At 46.7% G+C, this 20,606-nt stretch overlaps 1 protein-coding gene across 5 annotated transcripts in view; it reads left to right on the top strand.

Annotated features, from left to right (window-relative positions):
• Nucleotides 1-16,490, top strand: part of WBP1L (WW domain binding protein 1 like) — a 59,369-nt gene extending 42,879 nt beyond the window's left edge. For 3 of the 5 annotated variants that reach the window (XM_063405397.1, XM_063405399.1, XM_063405398.1), the window contains exons 2-4: nt 1,816-1,918; nt 12,598-12,759; nt 14,157-16,490. In XM_063405397.1, coding sequence (XP_063261467.1) covers nt 1,816-1,918; nt 12,598-12,759; nt 14,157-14,896 — 1,005 coding nt within the window. In that variant the 3' untranslated portion in view covers nt 14,897-16,490. The remainder of the gene's footprint in view (nt 1-1,815; nt 1,919-12,597; nt 12,760-14,156) is intronic. The other 2 variants (XM_063405396.1, XM_063405400.1) reach the window with 1 other exon arrangement.
• Nucleotides 16,491-20,606: the final 4,116 nt, after the last annotated feature.

Below are 20,606 nucleotides of genomic sequence, written 5' to 3'. Positions count from 1 at the left end.
AATAGCATTCTTGAAGCAGAAAATGCTAGCTCAGCAATGTCTCCTGATAGTTGCCACCAGTTTGAGATGGAAAGACCTCCTTACTGTATAGGCAAATGGTGTTTCTACTGCTGACATGCTGACATCTCAAGACAAGAACAAAATGTTTTCTTTAGCTGCCTGTAGTAGTTGGACTGGTCTGTCCAGCAAAACGTTCATCTCTTCCTGAAAAATAGAGGCAGGTAACCCTCCGGCTTGTTGCCTCTGTGGGTGAGTTTTAAAGGTTCTTTTTAGAGCCTTTTGTGGAAATCGTGATACCCATGGAAGGAAGGGAAGGAGTACATCATATGCTGAGTTGTGTTTGCTGAATTGCGCCCTCACATGATCAAAACCCTTTCAAAAATTGGTGACTTCTTAGGAGAAAAGAAGCACCGTAGGAGTCTTTCCTGCTGAGCCTCAGATGGCAGGAGGTTGTTGCATTTAGAAGTTACGTTGCTGCTGTAATTTGGGTCCTCCGGTGAGAGAGCTGTGTTGGGGAGCTGTGGCTCCAACTAGGCTGCTGTGTGGTGGGGAAATGCTGGTGCTCCTCCAGGTCCCCCATGCACTGAAAACTTAGGCAGGACTCCTCTGCATTGCAGCTGCTGTCTCACATCACTTGTTCAGTGAGGTGGTTCAGCGTTTGAAGTGCACTTGGTGTTTTGCAAATGTGGTGGCTCCATAGAGGTTTATGAGAAGTGTGGCCACAGTGCACTCACATAGAAGAGAACAGTGCAGTCCAGCCAGTGCTGGGATCCACAAATGTACATCCCTATTGCCTACTGGTGGGGTTTTGTTGGATTTTAGTGGGTTGTGTTTTCTTATTGGCAAGTTGGTACTTCCAAAATAATTTTTTTCAACACAGCTTTCAGTATAAGCCTACCCACATTTTCCTTTCCTTATAATAAATTTCAAGTGAAAGAAAGTGAAAATAAAAACTTTGTTACAGTGGTTTTAATTAAGATTTGTTTGTTTCTTAAACTCCATAGTGTTCTCTGAACTCACAGGTTGCTCCAAACCCTATTAGAGGATGTACAAACCACAGCCTGTAAAATCCTTCTGTTTTCTTGTGTTTTGTACTTTTTCCCAGCCATGTTTTCAGACTAACAGGAAAACGTGGACTTCTGAGAAGTGATGTACTGTGTGGGGAACTGAGACCTCACACTATAGACCTTTTCCATGTTAGGTGTCCTGAGGACCTGCTGGGTGATACACTACAGCTGATTTGGCTCTGCTTCTGGATTACTTTGCTATTCCAGGAAGAAGTTTTACAGGAATGCTGATCTTACATAAAGCACATGGCTAATTATGAGGGGATCATTTTAGATAGGAATCTTGCAGGAACATAATGTAATTATCATTTAGATCTAAATGAATCCAAGCAGTCTTTTCTCAAATTTTTAAGTTACCTTTGTGAATGCTTTTCCTCCACTCAGCATTCAGCCCCAGTAATACAGTGATATTGTGTACAATGTTGAACAAATGTCATCTCTTCTTTTAAGAGTCTGCCTGGCTCCTAAAATGTGGTAATTTTTAGTGGAAAAGGAGAGGGAGGATGAGACAGCAGTGCTGACTAGATGCTAAAACAGTGTAACTCATGGGTTTGGAGATACGGGGGTTTTCTTCTGAATGCTCCTTTGTGGTTTTTTGGTGGTCCTTAGATGTCTTCTAAGCTCCTTATGTATTCTAGAGTTTCCAAAGACCATAACTTGTACTTTTCAAATGCTTGCAGATCATTGAGTAAAACATTTACAAAAGATACTGACAAAGCATCTTAAAAGTGTGTCTGTTTAATTTTAGGACAAGGAAACCTGCATGGGTGTCAACAATCAAAGTTACATATGTGAAACGGGCCACTGTTGTGGACAATCCCAGTGTTGCAACTACTACTATGAACTCTGGTGTAAGTCCTTCCATTTTGTATGGCTTCCCTTCCTAATCTGCATGGCTCTCATACCATACTACAGGTCTGGCTTGTGTCCCGTGGGGTTTTGTACTCAGCCCTTGTTGTGCATTGCCATTGCATTTCACTGCAGCACAATCCAGAGCTGATATGATATGACAAGGAAATAGGGTTGTCACAGGGGGTGCCTTCTCAGAATTAGTGGGTCATCTTGCCACTGTTGTTTGCTGTTCTCACTGATTTGGGTACTCAAGATGACATTATAGAGGAGTGAGGAGAAGAGTGAGAAATGCCATACACACAACACTAGAGCTTGACACACTCGAGCAAGGAATTAATTCAGTGTCTTTTGTCTTGTTGGTTTAGTTCTTTGCAAGCACAAGTTTAAATCTGGTATACCTTTTTAAAGATGTCCTTCCAAGGAGGAGGACCAGGGTGCTTATTCCCTTCAGGACTGTTTGTAGTCCTTGCATAGAGAGTGTCTTTGGTAAATCCTGTGGGTTTGCAGAGGCTGAATGCTGTGCTGTGAGGAACGCACATTGCCCATTGCATCCCCTTTCATCTCCTCTTTCCCAAAATGTGAGATTTAAAATATCAAAGTTTCCAGTGAATGGTTGAGCGACTGTACCTGCTGAGTCCTCCTAGATGGCAGCAGGCAGGTCAAAGCAGGTGGTCAGCAAAACTTGATTAAGATACATGGAAAAATGGAAAGTTGAAAGCATAAGAAAGTAATAAATGCTGAACTTCAAAGGAAAACTTGAGCTTGTTCTCAAGTTGTCTTGAGTTGTTGAGTTGTTGAGTTGTCTGATGATGTCTTCTTTCTCGAGGAGGAACACAGAAGGTTGAACGTTGATGCTGTGCTGTTGTACTGCCCTGAGCCTAGGCTGGGAGGGCATATCTGCTCCTGGAATTTGGAAATGTCGTGCTCTGAACATTGTACCCTTACATTAGAGGCTGAAGATACTTTCTTACCACACCCAATGGTATCTTCTAGTTTTTATGCAACTGTGCTTTCTACTTACTCCCTCTGTTGTGCCCACAGTTTCACTTTCCCAAAGTAGCGTGTGTGTGGAAATGTGTTATACATACAAAGACTCACTTAACCTGGATCCAAGGACAGGAATAGCTGACACTTCAACCTGTAGTCTAGAAACATGCTTTTACTTCTCAAATTAGCCAGTGAAGTATGGAGGATGTGGCTGTAAACTGAACAGGACTCTGTAGTAAGCATCTTTAAGACACACTGTGCTTAGACTCCAGAGGCTGGCTGTGTCGATACTAATGGCAGGATTTTAATGTATTGCAGACCTTTTACAGGAGACTTATTTTCCAAAATGTCCAAACAGTTCAAGAAACAATTCAGGATAGGGGGCCAGGGGGCAGCTCCAGGGACCATAGCAGGCTGAGAAGCAGACATGAGTATGTTGGAGCCTTGGAGTGCCTGGATCAGATGGTAGCAGTCAGCAGCACAGGCAGGACAGATGGCAGGAGTTTGTTCAGAGTAGAGGTGGATGCATGGATAGAGCAGAGTGGGGAAGGTCAAACCTGGTTTTGCATTTGTGTGGGTGGGAATGTAGAGGAAGATGCATGTGTGCAAGGGCTGACAGGCTCCTTGGCAAGCAGGATCTATATTGAGCAGCAGCTGCACAATGGAGCTGGTGGCACGGTCACCATGTTTCTCCCATGGACATCTTGAAAGAGAGGCTTAGTTAAATCGCATACAAGCAGTCTGGTCCAAGCAATTGCCATTTTAATGGGATGGTTTAGCTGTCTTTGTGCTCTCAGTATGGCACAGGCTTTTATACTTGGCAGTGCCTGACTGCATCATAAAAGTTCTTGGAAGACAAAACCAGATTTTGTTAGAAGGAGGCGGAATATTAAAGGTTTCTTTTTAGAGCAGACTCACAGGTTGCACTGAGATCACAGAATAAACATGTTGGTCACACACACTGCTGGATGGTTCCTCAGGAGAGGTAGGTTTCTGTGTGTTCACATTCCTTCTGCCTCACAGAGAGCATCGTGTACCACACCAGAATGAGGGGAGTAATTCGGGCAACCATCCAGCACTGATTTAAAATCAGTTAATGTTTTCAAAAGTTTGCTTTGCCATTATGAATGGTAGGAAAAAAGTTTCCTTTGGATGGGAAGGAGTCATAGAGGGAGCATGTCTTTTAAATGTAAACCCATATTCTAGAGCTTGTGAGCTTAGCTGCTGCTCAGGAGTTGTGGAGTATCTTTGATAGGTACGTATGCTGAGGCACTCTGAAGGCCTTCAAGGTGAAAAGTGGTGATAGTAAATGTAAATAGTCTTATTATGAGCGGTGGAGAGCAGCAGCTTCACATGCTTGGGAATAGATTGGCTTTTTAAAAGTTAATAATAACTTCTGGTTAATGAACAGTTAACATAGCAGCACCGTTTAAGTATGGCTTCATGGTTATTCTGTTTTGATTTTAACCAGCATATGCATGTACTGAAGTAGCTTTTGAGAAGTTTTTGCTTCTCTTGACCTTCTCAGACCACCAGTTTGTGTTTCAGACTTTAGTGTGCCTGGAGGCAGACCTTCTTGCTAGTCCTGTTGAATTAAATCCTGGATTTATCTACCACCACAGCTTTGTGGGAAGGAGGAGCAGAGGAGGGTGGCATTTGAAATGGAAAAGAAAACTAGTCTGTCTTTGCTGGACATGTGTTCTGAAACATGATCCTGTTTTGTGGCCACTTGGAATTTTTCCTGTAAAAAGGACCTTTTTCCCTGTTTAGGAATTTGAGGGAAGTTTGTCTTTGAAAATGGCTGATCTCAGCAATTCTAGGCAGCAAGTAGGATTGTGGTAATTTTAAACCAGTCATTGAGGGTAGTGGAATAGGATGTAAAATCAAGGTATTATTTTGTTAAGGGGTGGAGTGGAGGAATGGAGAATATGATATGCCAAGCAGGTGGACAGCCTATGTTTAAAATTAGATAACAGCCCAGTTCAGATTCCCCACCCATCTGTTATTAAAAAAAAAAAAAAAGTGCTGTGTTGCCAAATAATAAAACTATATTCAGATTGATAGATATAGGTCTAATAACTATGTAGAGGTCTAATTAGTTCTTAACTCAAGCTTGGTAGCTGGTAACATGGTGGGGGAAAAGCTGCATTATGTTTTTTTAATTTCTTGGAACATAATAATAATAATAATAATAATAATAATAATAATAATAATAATAATTTATTTATAATAATACAAGAAAAATTTACCATTAGATTTCCTCACATAGAGAAAGAAGTTTGGATGGTGGATGAGCTGGGTCAGCATTTTAATCGAACAATTTACTTGGGCTCCCTGGAGAACTCATGGTCCCCAAGGGGGAGAATGGCAGCAGCCACTGGATTTTGCTTCCTAACTGTTTTTATTCGGGTCTCTATGATGTGATTGTGATTTGATGGAGTTTTCCTGTGTTGGCCTTTTTCCAGGCGTATCTTACTGCTTAACCATTCCAAAATACCAATCTTCAAAATACAGGAGAGAAGGTAATCGAGGAATGCAGTTCCTGTGTTTTGCAGGCTAAGAAATAAGGCTCAGAGGTTCTGGATTTTCCCAGGTTTAAGAGTATAATGTAGACTGAACACTAAATCCAGATCTCCTGACATCCATCCTCATGTCTCTCCTTGCCTTTGGAATCATTAAATGATTCCAGAGGCTCTGAACACAGCAAGCAAAGCTGTAAAAAGTACATTTCATCGTGTGGTTGGAAAAACAGTGCACTGTGCTTCAGGAATCATGGAGCATGGAAACAGGCAGCTGCTCACTGCTTGCAAAAGGTTGTAGGATTTAGTTTGAGGGCTTAGCTGGTCTTGGGTCATTTAGGTACTGTACAGCAACCCAGCAGTGGCAGTGAGTGAGTGAGTGTTCATACACTGCTTGTGCCTGTTTTGTTTCATTGTCTTTTTTAGCAGTGATACCGAGCCCCTCTGTTTCTGAAAGAAAGAAAAGAAAAAAGATCTTGACTGTTTAGGTCCTAGTGGAAGGGTTGTACAGGAAAAAATGTTCTGTTTGCAAGCAGCACAGTCAATGTTTTTGCTGATTTTGAACATTCTGCTCATCTCTGCACGCTTCCCCTTGGAATCGCTAGACAGCTCTTTTCCCAAAAAGCACGCTGCCAGAAAATTCTGGCAAGGATCCGGTTAGCTGCTAAAACTAAAGCAACTGCTGTAGCACGTACATATTCCAGGAGGTCAGCTTTATAATAAGAATTCATGTCCAAGAGTTTGCTGTAGTCTCCAAAACACTCAGTCAAACAATGCACCAGTCCCATGTTTTTGTCCTTACCCTGTGTTGTCCTATCCCACATCCTTTTTCAAAGAGATTTTTGTTGTTCCTTGCCTTTCACCCAGTGGTTGTACTCACTTCTCTTTCCTAGGTGTCTCAAACTTCCCCTTGGGCTGTTCCTCCTCAGTGTGCTGCAGTGATAACCCTGCCATGACAAAGCCTTGCCGACAGTATAGGGCAAACAACAGATGTCACAACCACACAGAAACTCATAGTAAATAGGGTCACTGAGGGAGTTATTTCCTGATTTCCTTGGACTTCTTGCAGCCTAATCCAGACAGCCAAATCACCTTAGGTTTGTTTTGATTTGACTCAGTAAAACTCCGAGATCCAAAGCAGAAGGCAAGCTGTCTGGCATAGCCTAGCTATGCAGATACTGACTTTTGCCCTATGTGGCTGCTTCCACCTGTGCTGTGTTAAACAGCACGGAAAGGCAAGAGAATTTCCTGGTGTTGTTTCACCCCCTGCCCTACATACCTCCAACCCAGCTTGTCACTAAGTACCTAGGTCTGTTGTTCCCAGATGTTCAGGACATGGTCTCAGCTGGATGTTCCACTCTGGTCTCTGTTCAGCTATTGTTCAACATGCGTTTTACCAACATAGATCTCTTGGGAGGGACTGGGCTTACAAATGTGTCATTTGAAGCATGGGAGCAATTGCCCTTGGAAGGCTCCCTCCCTAGGAGAGAGGCATAAAAACAGTGTCTGCAGATTTACTGCCTCATGTTGACTCTGATTTTTCTGAGACTTGTGTTTTTCCATTTTATCTCATTGCAGTGGGTGTACCATACACAGTGGTCACTATTCTGAAAACTAGAAACCAGTTGCAGTTAATGTGCGTCACCTTTTGTTACCAGTTTGGGAGCAAGCGAGCAGGAGTTGGAGATGTCTTCAGCTTTTTTCTGTTGCCATTGTACTCTACAAATATTCAGTAACTTTTTCCTGCGGTGAGGTCAGGCTGGAACTGCAGTTTCAATGACTTAAACAAACATAAAACTGTCACTGAAAGTCAGTCTTTCTCTTGCTGCTGCTGCTGTGTTTGCCAAACGAGTTTCAACCTGCTCGGGTTCCCTCAAACCAGTTCAAACCACAGTTGCACACAACTTTGTGCCAGCACAAGAAGAGGTGGAGGAAGCAGCAGGAGGTGGTTGAGACAGGCAGCAGAGGATCACGTCATTCAGCGGCTTCTTTTATTCCTTCTTAAAATGTTCATGGGCCTGTGGCGTGGATCCTTCATCTGGCAGTCTTGAGCAGCAGTGTTGGCTCATACAGGCTCATGCCTGCCGTGGCAGAGATGACGTGACCTCTCTGCCAAAGGACACGATTGAACCTGAGCGCATCCAGGTTGTGGTACCAAGTAAATTTCCCTTTTTTGATTATCGTGTTGGCCCTGTGAAAGACAATTTTTTTCCAGCCATGACTGACTGTGAGGCCACCATTTGGGACACTTCTTACTCAATGAAATTGTCCCACCTCTCCTTCTGTTCAGAACCAGCTCTCATGGAGCCAAAGCTATTACCCAGATGTTTGTCAGGCAGACACAAAGGCACTTTGCAGTATATGTTTTGGCTTGCTTTTAGGGGATTTCCTGCCAACAGAGCCATGGCATTTGCCCAAGTTTACCATGAACTTGAGGGCAAATTTCTCTGTTCGTACCCTTGGAACGCTCCAGAAAACATTTTCCATTTTACAGAGGATAAAAGGAGCTTCCCTCAACGGCATTGCTGATGGCAACATCCCAGGCAGCAAATACAGTACAGCATCAAAGCAAAAGTTGCTCCCTCCTTTTTCATGAGGAAGGAGTGCTCTGTTAAATCTTAAACTGTTTAATTGAGTTATTTTGAAGTTTGAGCAAAACTATGGTTAGTGTCCTAGAAGGGATTTTCTTGAAGCTTTAAGCATGTTCTTTCATAGCTGGTAGGAAACATCTTTGGTGTATGACCATGTGATAAGGCTCCTTTTCCTAAGAAAGCTGCAAGTGTAGCAGCCTTCTCTTTCTTCAGTATTTCCTCTGGTTGTGAGAGATGGCTTTTATGGGACCTAATTCCATTCCCAGGTTTCTGCAGCTCCCCTTCTGACTTCCTGAGCTTCGTGCTCGTGTCAGGCTTACAGCTCTGAGCTTACAGATTGGTGCTGCTTCTTTTATGAAAGGTTTTGGTCCTCTGGCAGGGAATTCTCTTGGCAATAATGAACTCTTCAGCTGTGTCTGTTTCACCTTTGCTTGCATCATTATCCACCTGTAGGCATCACCAGTAAATTTAACAAAAAATATAGTAGTGTTTCTCAGGACTCAGTTGTTTTTGGGCTGGAGAGTGTTGCAACTTCTGACTCTTCCATAAGCCAAGAGCAAGACTGAAATTGCCTTCAAGTCTAGTGGTCTCCTGGTGGCTGTTTTGCTCCAGACTGGCACTTTGCTTCTGCTCAGGCTACCCATCAGAAACTGTATTTTCAAAGTCACTGTTTGTTTTTTATCTGGCATATTGTCCACAAGCTTTTCTTCCTGCCAGGTGGCTGTGGAAAATACTCTCAAATCAGACACTGAATGGCTAATTTGACACAGAATGTGTCTCCCAACCATTTTGCCTTTTCCAGTGAGTGCAGCAGTAGCTCAATACAATGCTACTGAAAAGCAGCTCGTATCCATTTGGGAAGAAGGTACATCTTGAACAGTAAGAAGAAGGTGTTTGGCAACAGTGAAGACTTTAGGGGACATTGAAGACAACCAGAAGCTCAATTTTACTAGGCTTTTAGAGGCTTTTTAATGCCAAACTTTGGTTGCCTCTGTACATCTTACCCATTTTCAGCACAAGGCAGAGTTGGTACCTGTTTTTACCCTGAAGGAGGTGTTAGTGTGTGCTGCTGCTATGCTTGGCCCCTGCGTTTCCTGCTGATGTAGTGTTGTCTTTGGGTGAATTTGCAATTCCCCTCCTGCCAAATGAGCTGCTGGCTGCACGGGCCAGTGCTCTGCTCTGCTCACCTCCCTGCTGCTGGTTTGAAGCCAAGCCTCACCAGGTGTACAAATGCACAGCTCAGCCACGAACATCTTCACTGTTCACTCCATACTTTTAGACATAATATTTACAATTGCACTTGGCCTTGTAGCATAGCTTTATTCCAAATAAATGGCCATACTATATTTTTGCTAGGTTTTTGCAATTTTCTGTTCTGCAGCCAAAACTGCAGCAGTGTCCAAAATCCTGGCAAGGGAGTGTTGTAGAGCCTTTTATGGAGGCTCCAAACTCCCAGCACCATGCTGGGCTTGCAACCAGAGCTGCACCCAGTCCTTCTCCCAGCACTGGCACCTCTGCCCAAGTGACAGGCAGGGAGCCCCTCGTGTACCTCAGCTCCCATGGGTGTCCCATACTATTGCTTGTGATGTGCTGGAGGTTTTCCAGCCCTGAGGGGCAGATGTGCTGTTGAGTGGCAAGGTGGGGACACAGCCACTAAAGAGGATGCCAGAAGCCAGGCCAGCAAATGCCTGTGGTAGGCACAATCTGCTGATCTCCAGCGAGCATCCAGGCAAGTCCTCCAGGCTCGTGCTGAGTCCTCCATCCAGACTCATGCTGAGTCAGGGGTTGAGTAATTCCTAGAAGCTCTAGGAAGTGTCAGCAGTTAATGAAACCAGGCAATAATGTGGTATTAGTGGGTTTTTTTCTGGAAGTTCTCATGAAAAACAAGAGATCTCATCCCCTTGCATTTGCGAGCATGCACAGACCCTTTGCAGGAGAATGAAGGTGTTGTTCCTGGCACCAAGGCCAAATTGCAATCTACTAAATTATGGTGTGTTTACTTAAATGCCACCTGTGGTTTCAGTAGGATCCAAAATTAATTTATTATCCTAAGCTGTTGTATATTGTTACTGCATGTTGTTAACAGAGTTGCCACACCTCTGCCTAGGAATGGCTGAGCTTACTCTGACCCCTACTCTGAGTTTGTGCATTAGTTTGTGTGCAAAGCACTTAGGGACTTTTTTTTGGAATGGGTAAAGAAGTTTTCTAAAGAAATACTTTTTTAATCTTCTGGATGCAGGCTTGGGTGGGAGCAGTTATTCCCTGCAGAAATATTTGGCTGCTACAGCTGAGATTGCTTAACACTGGCAGTTCTCCAGGACATCTTAACTAATTAAGTGCTGCTTGCTACCATTGTATGTAGACTCCTTGGGAAAGGACATGATCAAATGTGTTTAAAAGCATCTGTTTTCATAACTGTAGCTAAAATCCCTGGATAGCTGGGTGTAATTTTCCATTGTTATTGAACTCATGATCGTGGACTGCTCTTCGAAAATAAGGAGTACTGAGAAGATGAACTGCAGGCCTGCCTTAGTGCGTGGTGGCATGCTGTGCCAATGACCTGGTTTTGATGAATGTATTCTTGCTTCTTCAGCAAGCAAGAGCCAAGGGACCTTCTCTTAGCGAGAAATAAAGTGTATTTATTGGTGAGAGTCTTCAAACTGGGAGATAGTTGAACTATTGCATTTGTGTACCAAGATTTTGGTAGTGATAGAGGCCACAGGAATGGTTGCAAATGAATGGCTTTGGAGCGAAGGATAGACTGGGTCAATCCTTTTAGTTTATATAAAAAGGCCTTTTTTAGAAACAGGAGGGTATTGGGAGGTCAATGGCCACATTCTCATTTTGGTTTGGGAGGTGCAGAAAGCATCTTGAGTACTTTATTCTTTGTTTCTCTGGAGTGAAGATCACAGTCTCTCTGGTCATTGTGGTACAGCTGAGCAGGCTGGCCAGAGAAACCAGCAAGGAACCTCCATTTCCAGCCAAGGAAAAAAAAATGGGGGGGAAATATGTAACACCTTCATTTGATAGTAGGTTTTGATAAGTTTGGTGGTAAGGCAGGTTCCAGTTGATTAGGGAAATACAGGTTGCACAAGGCAGGAGAGAGATTTCAGTTTGCTGTGCCAAAATACATGAGGAATTTGGGTTACAACACAGGGAGGTGAAAGTCCCCACTCCAAATGCTCAGAGACACGATATGGCACATCCAGTTCACCTCCAAACAGCCCAGTGCAGGTCTCTGAGATGGATGATAACGATAGATTGCCCTTTGTCCTGAGCCAGAGCAATGCTCCTTTCATTCTTTCAATTCCTAAACTGTTCACCTTTCCCCACCTAGCTCTTAGCAGAGAAACATTGCAAACACAGCAGGGGATGCCGAAAACATCAAGGTAAAGGCCCGACTGGAGGTTTTTAGTGGGGAGAGAAGAGCAGTTTGATACCATATGATAGTCTTGCCATCCTGAAAATGGGCTGTGGTATTAGGAATCTCCATTTTGACTGCTTGGGAATGGTGAAGAGTAGTAGAGGTGTTACCAAAAGAAAAACAGTGTTGTGCTCTCTAGTGAGGAGTGACTGCCAAGCTTATGTGTTTCTAAAGGAAGAGCTCTCCCAGTATCTCTAGATGCAAAAACAGAGCTTAAAAAAGACAGAGCTTACAGAAACTGGGGGTAGGTCGAGCTGTGGGCTGCAGTTGCAGGAGACAAAAGCCTAATCTGGAGTGAATGTTCCAGTTTTTTGAAGTATGTCTCAGAAACGTTTTGTCGTGCATGCAAGTGAGAAGTTTGTGGAAAGGGAGAGTTACTCCACATAACATGTTGGAGGGTGTGGGTAAAATTCAGGAAGTGGTCTTTTAAAATTCCCTTTTAAGGAGCAGTGTACATATGGTACAACAGTGCACAGAAACCAGCCATGGCCACAAACAGGGCAGAAGTTAGGTTTCTTGAGGATTCAGAGAGGGAGGCTAGTTTAATTTAATTTTGGATAATTTAAGACATTGAATACAAAAATAAGTTTTAAAAATATTTTGAGACATTTATAAAAAAAGAGCATGTTTTTGTTAAACATAACAATGAAGGATTTGGGCTGGAAATTAAAGAGCAGTGCAAACAAAAGCAAAACATAGTGCTTGGGGTTTTTCTCTTCTTCTGTGGTCAATCTGCAGAGTGTCTTTTGTGTCTTGATTGTTATTTTCAAACCAAAGTGGCTGTGGGAGGCAAGCTCAATGCTATTCACAGCTCTGCTCATTTTTGGCTAGAAGAAATGGTAACCAAAGGGTAGGAGCAATGGAGGAGGGAGCCCTGTCTCCATATTTGGTTCTTCTCCAGAGTTGTACCTATTGAACATGATCCACATTGTACCAAATTGCGTTCAGAGTTATCCATTTCTGGCAAGGCTGTGGAGTCAGTGTCCCACACAAGCAGGAAGGTCAGTGTTGAAGCCTCCTGGCTAACACGTATTTCTGCCTTCAGAGCAGGTTCAGATCCAGGCTTTCAGATGATCTTCTTCATTGTGTTCTTGGGTTTCCTGGGTTTGCATGCAGCTCTCACCCAATGGCTCACACTTGGCTCTCCTCTGCTGCAGGGTTTTGGCTGGTGTGGACCATCATCATCATCCTCAGCTGCTGTTGTGTTTGCCACCACCGCCGCACCAAGCACCGCCTCCAGGCCCAGCAGCGGCAGCACGAGATCAACCTGATCGCCTACCGGGAGGCCCACAACTACTCAGCCCTGCCCTTCTATTTCCGTACGTACCTCGCCCTGCTGTGCCTGGGGAGCAGCGAGCCTCCCGTGCTAGGTGGAGGGAGGGAGCAGTGATTGGCTTCAGCAGGGGGCTGTGGGCAGCTTTGCTGCCTGACCAGGATGTGCAGAGAGGAGATGGGGTTGGGTGCGTTTGAACCCCCCTGAGTCTGGAGCTGAACCACACCAACTACAGCACCTTCACACCCACCCTAAGAGTGTGGTGATTCCCTGGGTGTTTTTCTGCAAAAGTTCTTAAAATACCTCACTCAGGACTTTGTGGATGTTACTCCTTTCCAGCCTGGACTTGCTGCTGGTGGGACTGAGTTGTGGGAAGTGACTTCACAAAATTTGGTCGCACAGACTAGGAAACAGTGGAGTCTCAGCAGAGACTCTGCTGGCTCCCACCCTGTGCTGTGGTTCCCAGGCCACACTGCTGGTGAGCAGCCCTAGGACTTTGCATGAAGGAGCTGTTGCCCACAACTCAGGGCAAGTACAATCACTGTGTGCTCTGCTTGTGTTCTGCTATGCTGTGCTAGAACAGCAAGTGTCTTTCTGACTGGAAGTACCACAGCTGAGTTTCCTCTGACAGACTGTTGAATTGCATGTATGAACTTGCTTTTCTTGTTAAACTCTGGCAGTCACCTCAGAAATCATCCCCAGCAGCCTTTTCCTCTCCAGCCCCAGGGATATGCAATTGCACATGGAAAATTGAAGTGCTACCCTTAAAAGTTTCCAGTGTTTAAGTACATTCTGTCTATGTAGACTATTTTGTTGCCTCCTAGGAAATAAACAAAATTTTTCATGGGTTTGAAAGGCTGTAAGTACAATAAGCCAAACTCTTTTGCCAGTACTGCCAATTTATTCTGACTGCACCAGAAGAATTGAATCCAGCATTGAAACTGCAACCCAAAGCCAGGATCTCCAAGTTCCTTGTAACTGTTCATGTCTCTTCACAATTTGAACAGTGCTTTGTGAGATGAAATCTTTGCTCTTGAAAGTGGGAATCAGCTTGAGAAGGCAATGTTGGAGAGGGTTGGAGAACTGTTCCCTCCAGCCAACACAGGCCATCCCCCAGTGTGGTTTATGGGGCTGTATTGGGGTACATGGTCCAGGGAGTTTTGCCTGGTAAGTAGAGAGAGAGCCAGGAGATCAGGCCGCTGTTCCCAGTTGTGTCCATCTCCTCCTGTAGTGGTGCCCTCCTCTGCCATGTTTGCTGCTTCTCTAAAACATGACACGCCTCACCTGGGACAGGTTCTGGCACCCCTTTGTAGAGCCTGTAGTGTGCTGTTCCATGGGAGGGTGCTGGTAGGTGACAGATGTCATACTGACCTGTATTAGTGACTCGTTTCCTGAGATAAGCTGCTTCTGAAATAACTTCTCCTCCTTGCCTCCCACTTCCAGGGTTTTTGCCAAACTATTTGCTACCTCCCTATGAGGAAGTGGTGAACCGACCGCCGACCCCTCCGCCCCCATACAGTGCCTTACATCAGCAGTGTGTCCCAGCAGGCAGCAGTAGCACAATCCCAGACACGCCCAGGACCCTGCAGCCAGCGCAGAGCAGCTGTGCAGCACCCAGCAGCAATAACAGCAGTACTGACAGCACCGGGGCGCCCGGCCGCGGGGACGCCCAGCCCTGCAGCACCGTGCTGGGCGAGAGAGCCGTCGCCAAAATGCAAAGCGCCGAGCCCGGCAGCACCAGCACGGGAGCCGAGCTAGTGGAGAGGGCCGGGCCCGATAAGGATACGGAGTGCAAGGAGGAACTGCTGAAAGGTTACAGCTCTGAGAGCTTAGAGCAGAGCAGCGCCATTCCCGACGCCAAGGACAAGACGCCGGGCAGGCAGCGCCGATTCACCGGCGACTCGGGCATAGAAGTCTGCGTATGCAACCGGGGTCATCACGACGACGACCTCAAGGAGTTTGATGGGCTCATCGATGACGCCCTGGATGGGCCCCTGGACTTCTGCGACAGCTGCAGCGGCCGTCCCCACGGGGACGAGGAGGAAGGGCTTTTCAGTGCCACGGAGGAGCAGCACCGCGAACACAGCCACCACCACCTGCCCCGGCAGCCGGTGTGTGTACTCTTGAACACGATAAATGAGCAGGACTCTCCAAACTCTTGTACCAATAACTCCCCCAGCTAAGGTGGCAGAGTGGAAGGGAGAATCGGGGGAAAAAAAAAAAAAACAAACAAAAATGGAATAAGAGGATTAAAACTTTAACAGGAGGAAAAGGTGATACAACCTTCTTTTTTTTTGTTGGGTTTTTTTCTCCCCTCCAATATAATATGGGGACTAGACCTCAAAGGCCCAGCTTGTGGGGGACGGGTCACTCTGGGTTTTGTTAATTCTATTTGCCCTGCTCCATGGAGCAGGGACTGATGTTTCTCAATGAGACCTTCTAAAAAATGGATTTTTTCCAATGGTGATATTGGTGATGGTTATTATGAGTTTGTTGGTTTTAGTTTTCCAAAACACTGCTTTATCTTGCAATCAGTAAAACTCAGCAAATCTCACCCTGGGAGGATACCAGATCACCATAAGGCTTCAACCTCCAGGTGTCTTCCCAGAAGCGAGCAGCTTCTGACAGTGCCGGCAGTCTGTAGCCCAAGAGTTCTGGTTTGATATAGTGCTCTTGAGGCATTGGGGATCTATTTTCATCTTTTTTCCTTCTTTTTTTTTTTTTTTTTTTCTTTCCTGATGTTAAGTTTCCCTGAAACTGGTGAATGCCCAAACACATCAGCCCTATAATCTCTGGTGCTTCGGTGTTTAAGACAGCAGGTAGGAAATTTCCCACTTGAAGCTGGTGACTGAAGGACCAGTTTCTTCTAGAAGGAGTATTAATCTACCTTAGGCAGTTCGAAAAGAAAGGGTTTGCAGAAATTTGCCTTTATGTGTCATTTTTAAACACAAGTGTGTTCCTTCAATGCCTCCAAGAGCACAGTTAGCAGTAGAATCCAGGCAGCTGGGCTGCCTTCCAAGTACTGTGGTCTCCGAATGACCTTTTCCTGGTGTGCTGCAAAAGGGCTTGGCTTTATTTTTGTCCTTTTTTTGCACCCCGATAGCAGCACACTGGAGTTCAGATGACAAAAGAACAGGGCTCTCCTTGGCCAGCGTGCCTTCAAGCTTTAGCGATGCATGTTGAACAAATGGAGACGAGAGCTCCGTCCATTGCGAAAGGGATGTTTTACCTTGTAGATGTGGAAGACCTGTGCAGTATTTTTTTTTTTAATCCAAAAGTTTGGTGCGATTCTAATGATGACCACTTAAAGAAATGAATGTCTGTTTTCTTTCTTTTCGGGTTTTTTTTATGGTGGCAACTGGCTACTGTATAATGTCTGTGAGCGTGTGTGTGTGACTGCAATCCATGCATGCGAGTCCTACTGGTAATACGAAAACCTGCTGTAAGACTGCAAGAAAATTTACTGTAGCTTTGCTTTAATAAACAGTAGAGATTTTTGTTAGTAACAACCTGAAGGAAGAAAAAAAGAAAAAAAAAAAGGAAGAGCTGAAACTAACATTCCCTAGAGTGCTCATGTGGAAGAGAGCACAGTTCAGACTGTGTAACTTGTTCTTGAGATTTCTCCCCGTCTCTTTTATAATTATGGTCGTCCAGATCATTACTGTTATGGGGAAAAAAAATTGAAACCCGAACTCGGACATACTCAGATCTGATTGATTGAAAACCAAAATCAGTTTTAACTAAGTGGAAACCAAAATATAATGCCTTTTCTGATAACTTGTCCATGTGTATGTGTATCATTTTGTGAGCTAAGAACAAGATCTGTCTTTAGTTTGTGGATTTGGTTTATTATTCTACCTGGAGGTGTGTTGGCACTGGCTGGCTGCAGAGCATGGGAAGTGGTGCTTATGCCAGCATTTTACCTGCACGTTTGAGGAGAGCACTCCTACCATCACAGCCTTTCTCTTCCCTCAGAACAGCTGATAAAGACAGCTCTTCAGTTTGTGTCTTAGGGTGCTCTTAACGATGAAGGACTTTGATTTGGATTCAAGAGACCTCATTCCTGGATGTCTGGAGCCTGGATACCTGGATGAGTGGTAACAGGCTGTGCATGCCCCATAGCCTGGGGGCTGGTCACTTCCAGCTGTGTACACTGAGCACATGTACCTTTTGAGAAGACAATTAAATATCCCTAGGGCCACCCCCAGGAATTCTGTATGTATTGGCACCCGGTTTTGTTCCTCGCACCACAGAGGAAGGTGAAACATCCCATCAGTCTGTAAGGAATGGGATTTACTGCTGTAAGTCCTGGGAATGGCCCTGTGCCAATGGGGGACCCTTTGCCAACATTTCTGTGGCATAAGGAATGTCCATGTTTTCTTTCCAGCCATCCCACTAAGGGCAGGGGAATCCTCTGGACATGAAGGTAAGTACCAGTAAGCCAAGCTGATGTTTCTAATTCTAAAAAGTCAGGAAGAAGCAGTGGTGTACCTTTTTTATGACTCCTGGAGGCTTTTGGGGCATTTAGAGACCATAAAGAAATAAATGGGGTAAGAACCAGGTCTCTACAGCTCACAAGTGCCTGAGGAGCAGGACTGTTAAGGGCTTTCGGTGCTTTAGGATTTTAGACCTGCAGCCAAGGGGCAGCTGGTATGGGGAGAAGGAGTGGTGCAGGACAGGACATGAGGTGGGCAAGCTCCTTGGACACAGCCTGGCTGGTGCCTCTTCAGGAGGCCAAAAACTGAGGACTCCCAAAGCTCCAGCTTTGGAGCTTTAGAAAGGTGCTTGACCCTCACAGGTATCCCTGTGTAGGAAGCCAGCATGGCCCAAAGAGAGCTCTTCTCCAAATGCACATTGTGTAAAATGCTGCAGTGTGAGGACATGGACAGATGTGCATCTCCAGCTCTGGAGCAGCAAACCCCACCCATTCCCAGCTGTAAGGGATGTTTTATTGGGAGTCCCGAGTACATAATTTCAAAACTGAGTTGCAGTGATGCAGCAGGTTTGACAGCAAATTCCTGTGAATCTACTGCTCGGTGTTCTGCTGTACAATGTGCTTTAGGCGTGGCTGCCAGTACTCCTTGAAGTCCATTTTTGCTGGAGTCTGTGGCAGTGTGGAGCTGCTTACACAGAATGTTTTTGGCCACTGAAGGTGGCTCCAAGGGCAAGGACCCAGCAGGTGTCCTGGTGGGCTGGGGTTATGTTGCTTGGGGACAGGTGAAGAGCACAGTGTGGTGGCTCAGTGAGAGTGTCCTCTGGGCACAACGGGGGCTCCTGGGATCAGTGGGTACTGCAGCATCTCCTTGGTGTTCCCAAGGGACTCTTCAGCTCTGCAGTGATGCAAACTCACCATCTGGGAGCACTGGTGTGATCTTCCTGCCGCATATCATAGCATGTTTGTACCCTGTGGATGGGTGTTGGCTGTGGATGGATGTTGGCTGAAGATGGAGGAGGAGGGAATTGTGTCCCGATGCTTGCTGGCAGCCTGCTGTCAGACCTTTGCCTGCCTCACTGGAGGCTAAGGAAAGCCGAGGTGCAGTTAAGCCTCTGTGTTACACAGTCATCAAAAGCTTCCTGGGGCAGGAAGCCTGGAGAGAAGCAGCATGAGCGGCTCCACTGCCAGCATGAGGCTGTTCCGCTGAGCGATGGGAGTTTGGGGCTCCCTGGGCACCCCTCACCGCTCGGGGATGTGAGTCAGTGGTTGTGAGTTCCTGCTCTGCACAGCCCGGGCTCCCACAGCTCTATCTCCCCTGGTTCTGGGCTCATCCCAGCCTGGCCTGCTCCCGGCAGAGCTTGGCAGGGAGCTGGGGCACAGCACAGCTCCACCTGGTGGGGGACCCCACCACTACCTGTGCAACACATCCCAGGGAGACTTTTGCTGCTGTTTGGGTTTTTTGGTTTGTTTTTTTTTTCTTCTTCAGTTTATATAGGAAAAGCCTGGACCAGGCCGGGAGGGGGCGCAGACAGGCAGCCCCTGCTCAGGCAAGCCCCACAGCATCCCACAGTGGGCAGCCTGGGAAGGCCAGGAGGAGTTGCCTCTTGGTCAGCGCTGGTTTCCCCATCCTTGCGGCACAGATCTGTGTTTATCAGATGGGACGCGTGCCCGCTGCGGGGCTGTCGCGACGGTGGTGCAAGCGCTGCAGTCTCTCTGCCGGGGGGTCACAGGCTGCCGGCTTCGTTCTCGATTTGTTTTCGGCCGGCAAACAGCTGTGTCCTGAGCTCTGTGCTTACTCAGCTCTCCTGGCACTATGCCTGCTGCAGAGCCCGCAGGTATTCCGAGCGCCTCCTGCTCCTGGGCCGGCCGCCCCTCTCCGGCACAGTCCAGGGTCAGCCGGTGCCTGGTGCAAAGAGAAGCCTCTCAAACTTGGAGGGGGCTTCTGAGCTGAGCCCTGTGGCGCAGCTGGGTCAGCCAAATGCAGGGTGGGGGGTGGCTGTGCCCCCCAAAATGAGTTTGTAAGAAGGAAAGGCTCAGGCTTGCTCTGCCCAGTGCCCTCAACAAGCTGCACATCTGCTTCATGGTCTATCCAAGAAACAGTGTGGGAACAGCCATGAATGAAAAAAATCTTCATTGTTTCCATCATCACCAATTCCTCCCTTGCAGACCCCCTTTGCCTCAGGGAGCTGGAGCCAGTGGCCCAGAAGAAGCTTTCTGGTGCAGCCAGGGGGTTTGGGTGCAGCAGCACGGCCCGGAGCAGCTGTCAGGATAGAAATACCAGCCGGGTGATTCAGCGCTGCCTCTGCCCACTCCCAGAGCAGGGAGCAGCTGTGCCAGGGGCTGTTTACCAGCTCACAAAGTGCCAGGCAGCTGGTTCTGGGCACTGAATTTCCCCAGCAGCATCTTCTGCCCATGGGGAGGAGGTGGGCTGGGTGGGGGGCAAGATACCCTGCAGCAGCCAGCTTGGGGTGCTGGGATTTGCAGCACGTGCTGGTCTCCCAGCCTAGGACAGCACATGCCAGCCCTGGCACATGGGGAAGGTGGATTGCAAGAGGCTGTGGCTGGAGGCATTCTCCAGTTTAGGAACATCCCTGGTTCAAAGGGGATTTCTGCCCCAAGGTGCATGCTGGCTGTCAGCACTTCGTGGGTGCATTGGCAAACAGCAAGGTGTCGGCCCTGTGTTGATTCTGGCAAGGACAAAATCCTTTCCCTTACCAAGAGCAATTCAAATGCCTTGGCAAAGGGGCACAAATGTGCTGGAGGTCCTGTTGTTGCTATTGGAGGCATCACAATGCTACAGGAGACTGGAGTGGAGCCTCCCTGCCAGTATGTGCTGCCAGTGACAGGACCTGGGGCAGGGGAAGGACAAGGCTGGCACCAATCCCCAGGGAAGCCCCGAGCATCATGTTTAGCCAAGTTTTCCCAAAGCCTGTTCTGAGTCCCATCCCCCTTCACCCATACAGCTTCAGTGTGTCATAGCAGAAGGGTGGGATTGGAAACCCAGTGGCACCCCTGGTGTGATGGAAACAGGCAGGAAAGCAGAAAAGCATGTGGGACTCAGCCCTTAAAAGCCATCAGAGACTGTGCAGCAGCAGTGGGGCTGGGCTCCTACTGTGCTTCCTCTTCCTGGCTTCTGTGGGTCAGCTGCTCAAATCAGCCTGGGGATTGTCCTTGAGACAGGTATGTGAATGGCAAATCTTCCTCCAACTCCTCCCTACCACCCTGAGCCCCCAGGAAGATGGACTGGGAGAAGGGATGATGCTCCTGGTGCTGTGCCAGGCTGCAAATACCTTGTCTTCATCACCACCCATGTGCCACAGGCTGACAGGACCCATTTGGCATCGGATGCCGGTGTTGAAGGGGCTGCATGAAAGCCAAGTGCTGGGGGTTTGAGAGAACTCATACACACTGAGCAGGAGATTCACTGGTGGGGAAGTGTATGCCTGTTTCGTGCCTGC

Source organism: Prinia subflava, chromosome 9 (genome assembly GCF_021018805.1).
Source record: "Prinia subflava isolate CZ2003 ecotype Zambia chromosome 9, Cam_Psub_1.2, whole genome shotgun sequence".
Lineage (NCBI taxonomy): Eukaryota > Metazoa > Chordata > Aves > Passeriformes > Cisticolidae > Prinia > Prinia subflava.
This window is presented reverse-complemented; position numbering and strand designations above follow the sequence as displayed.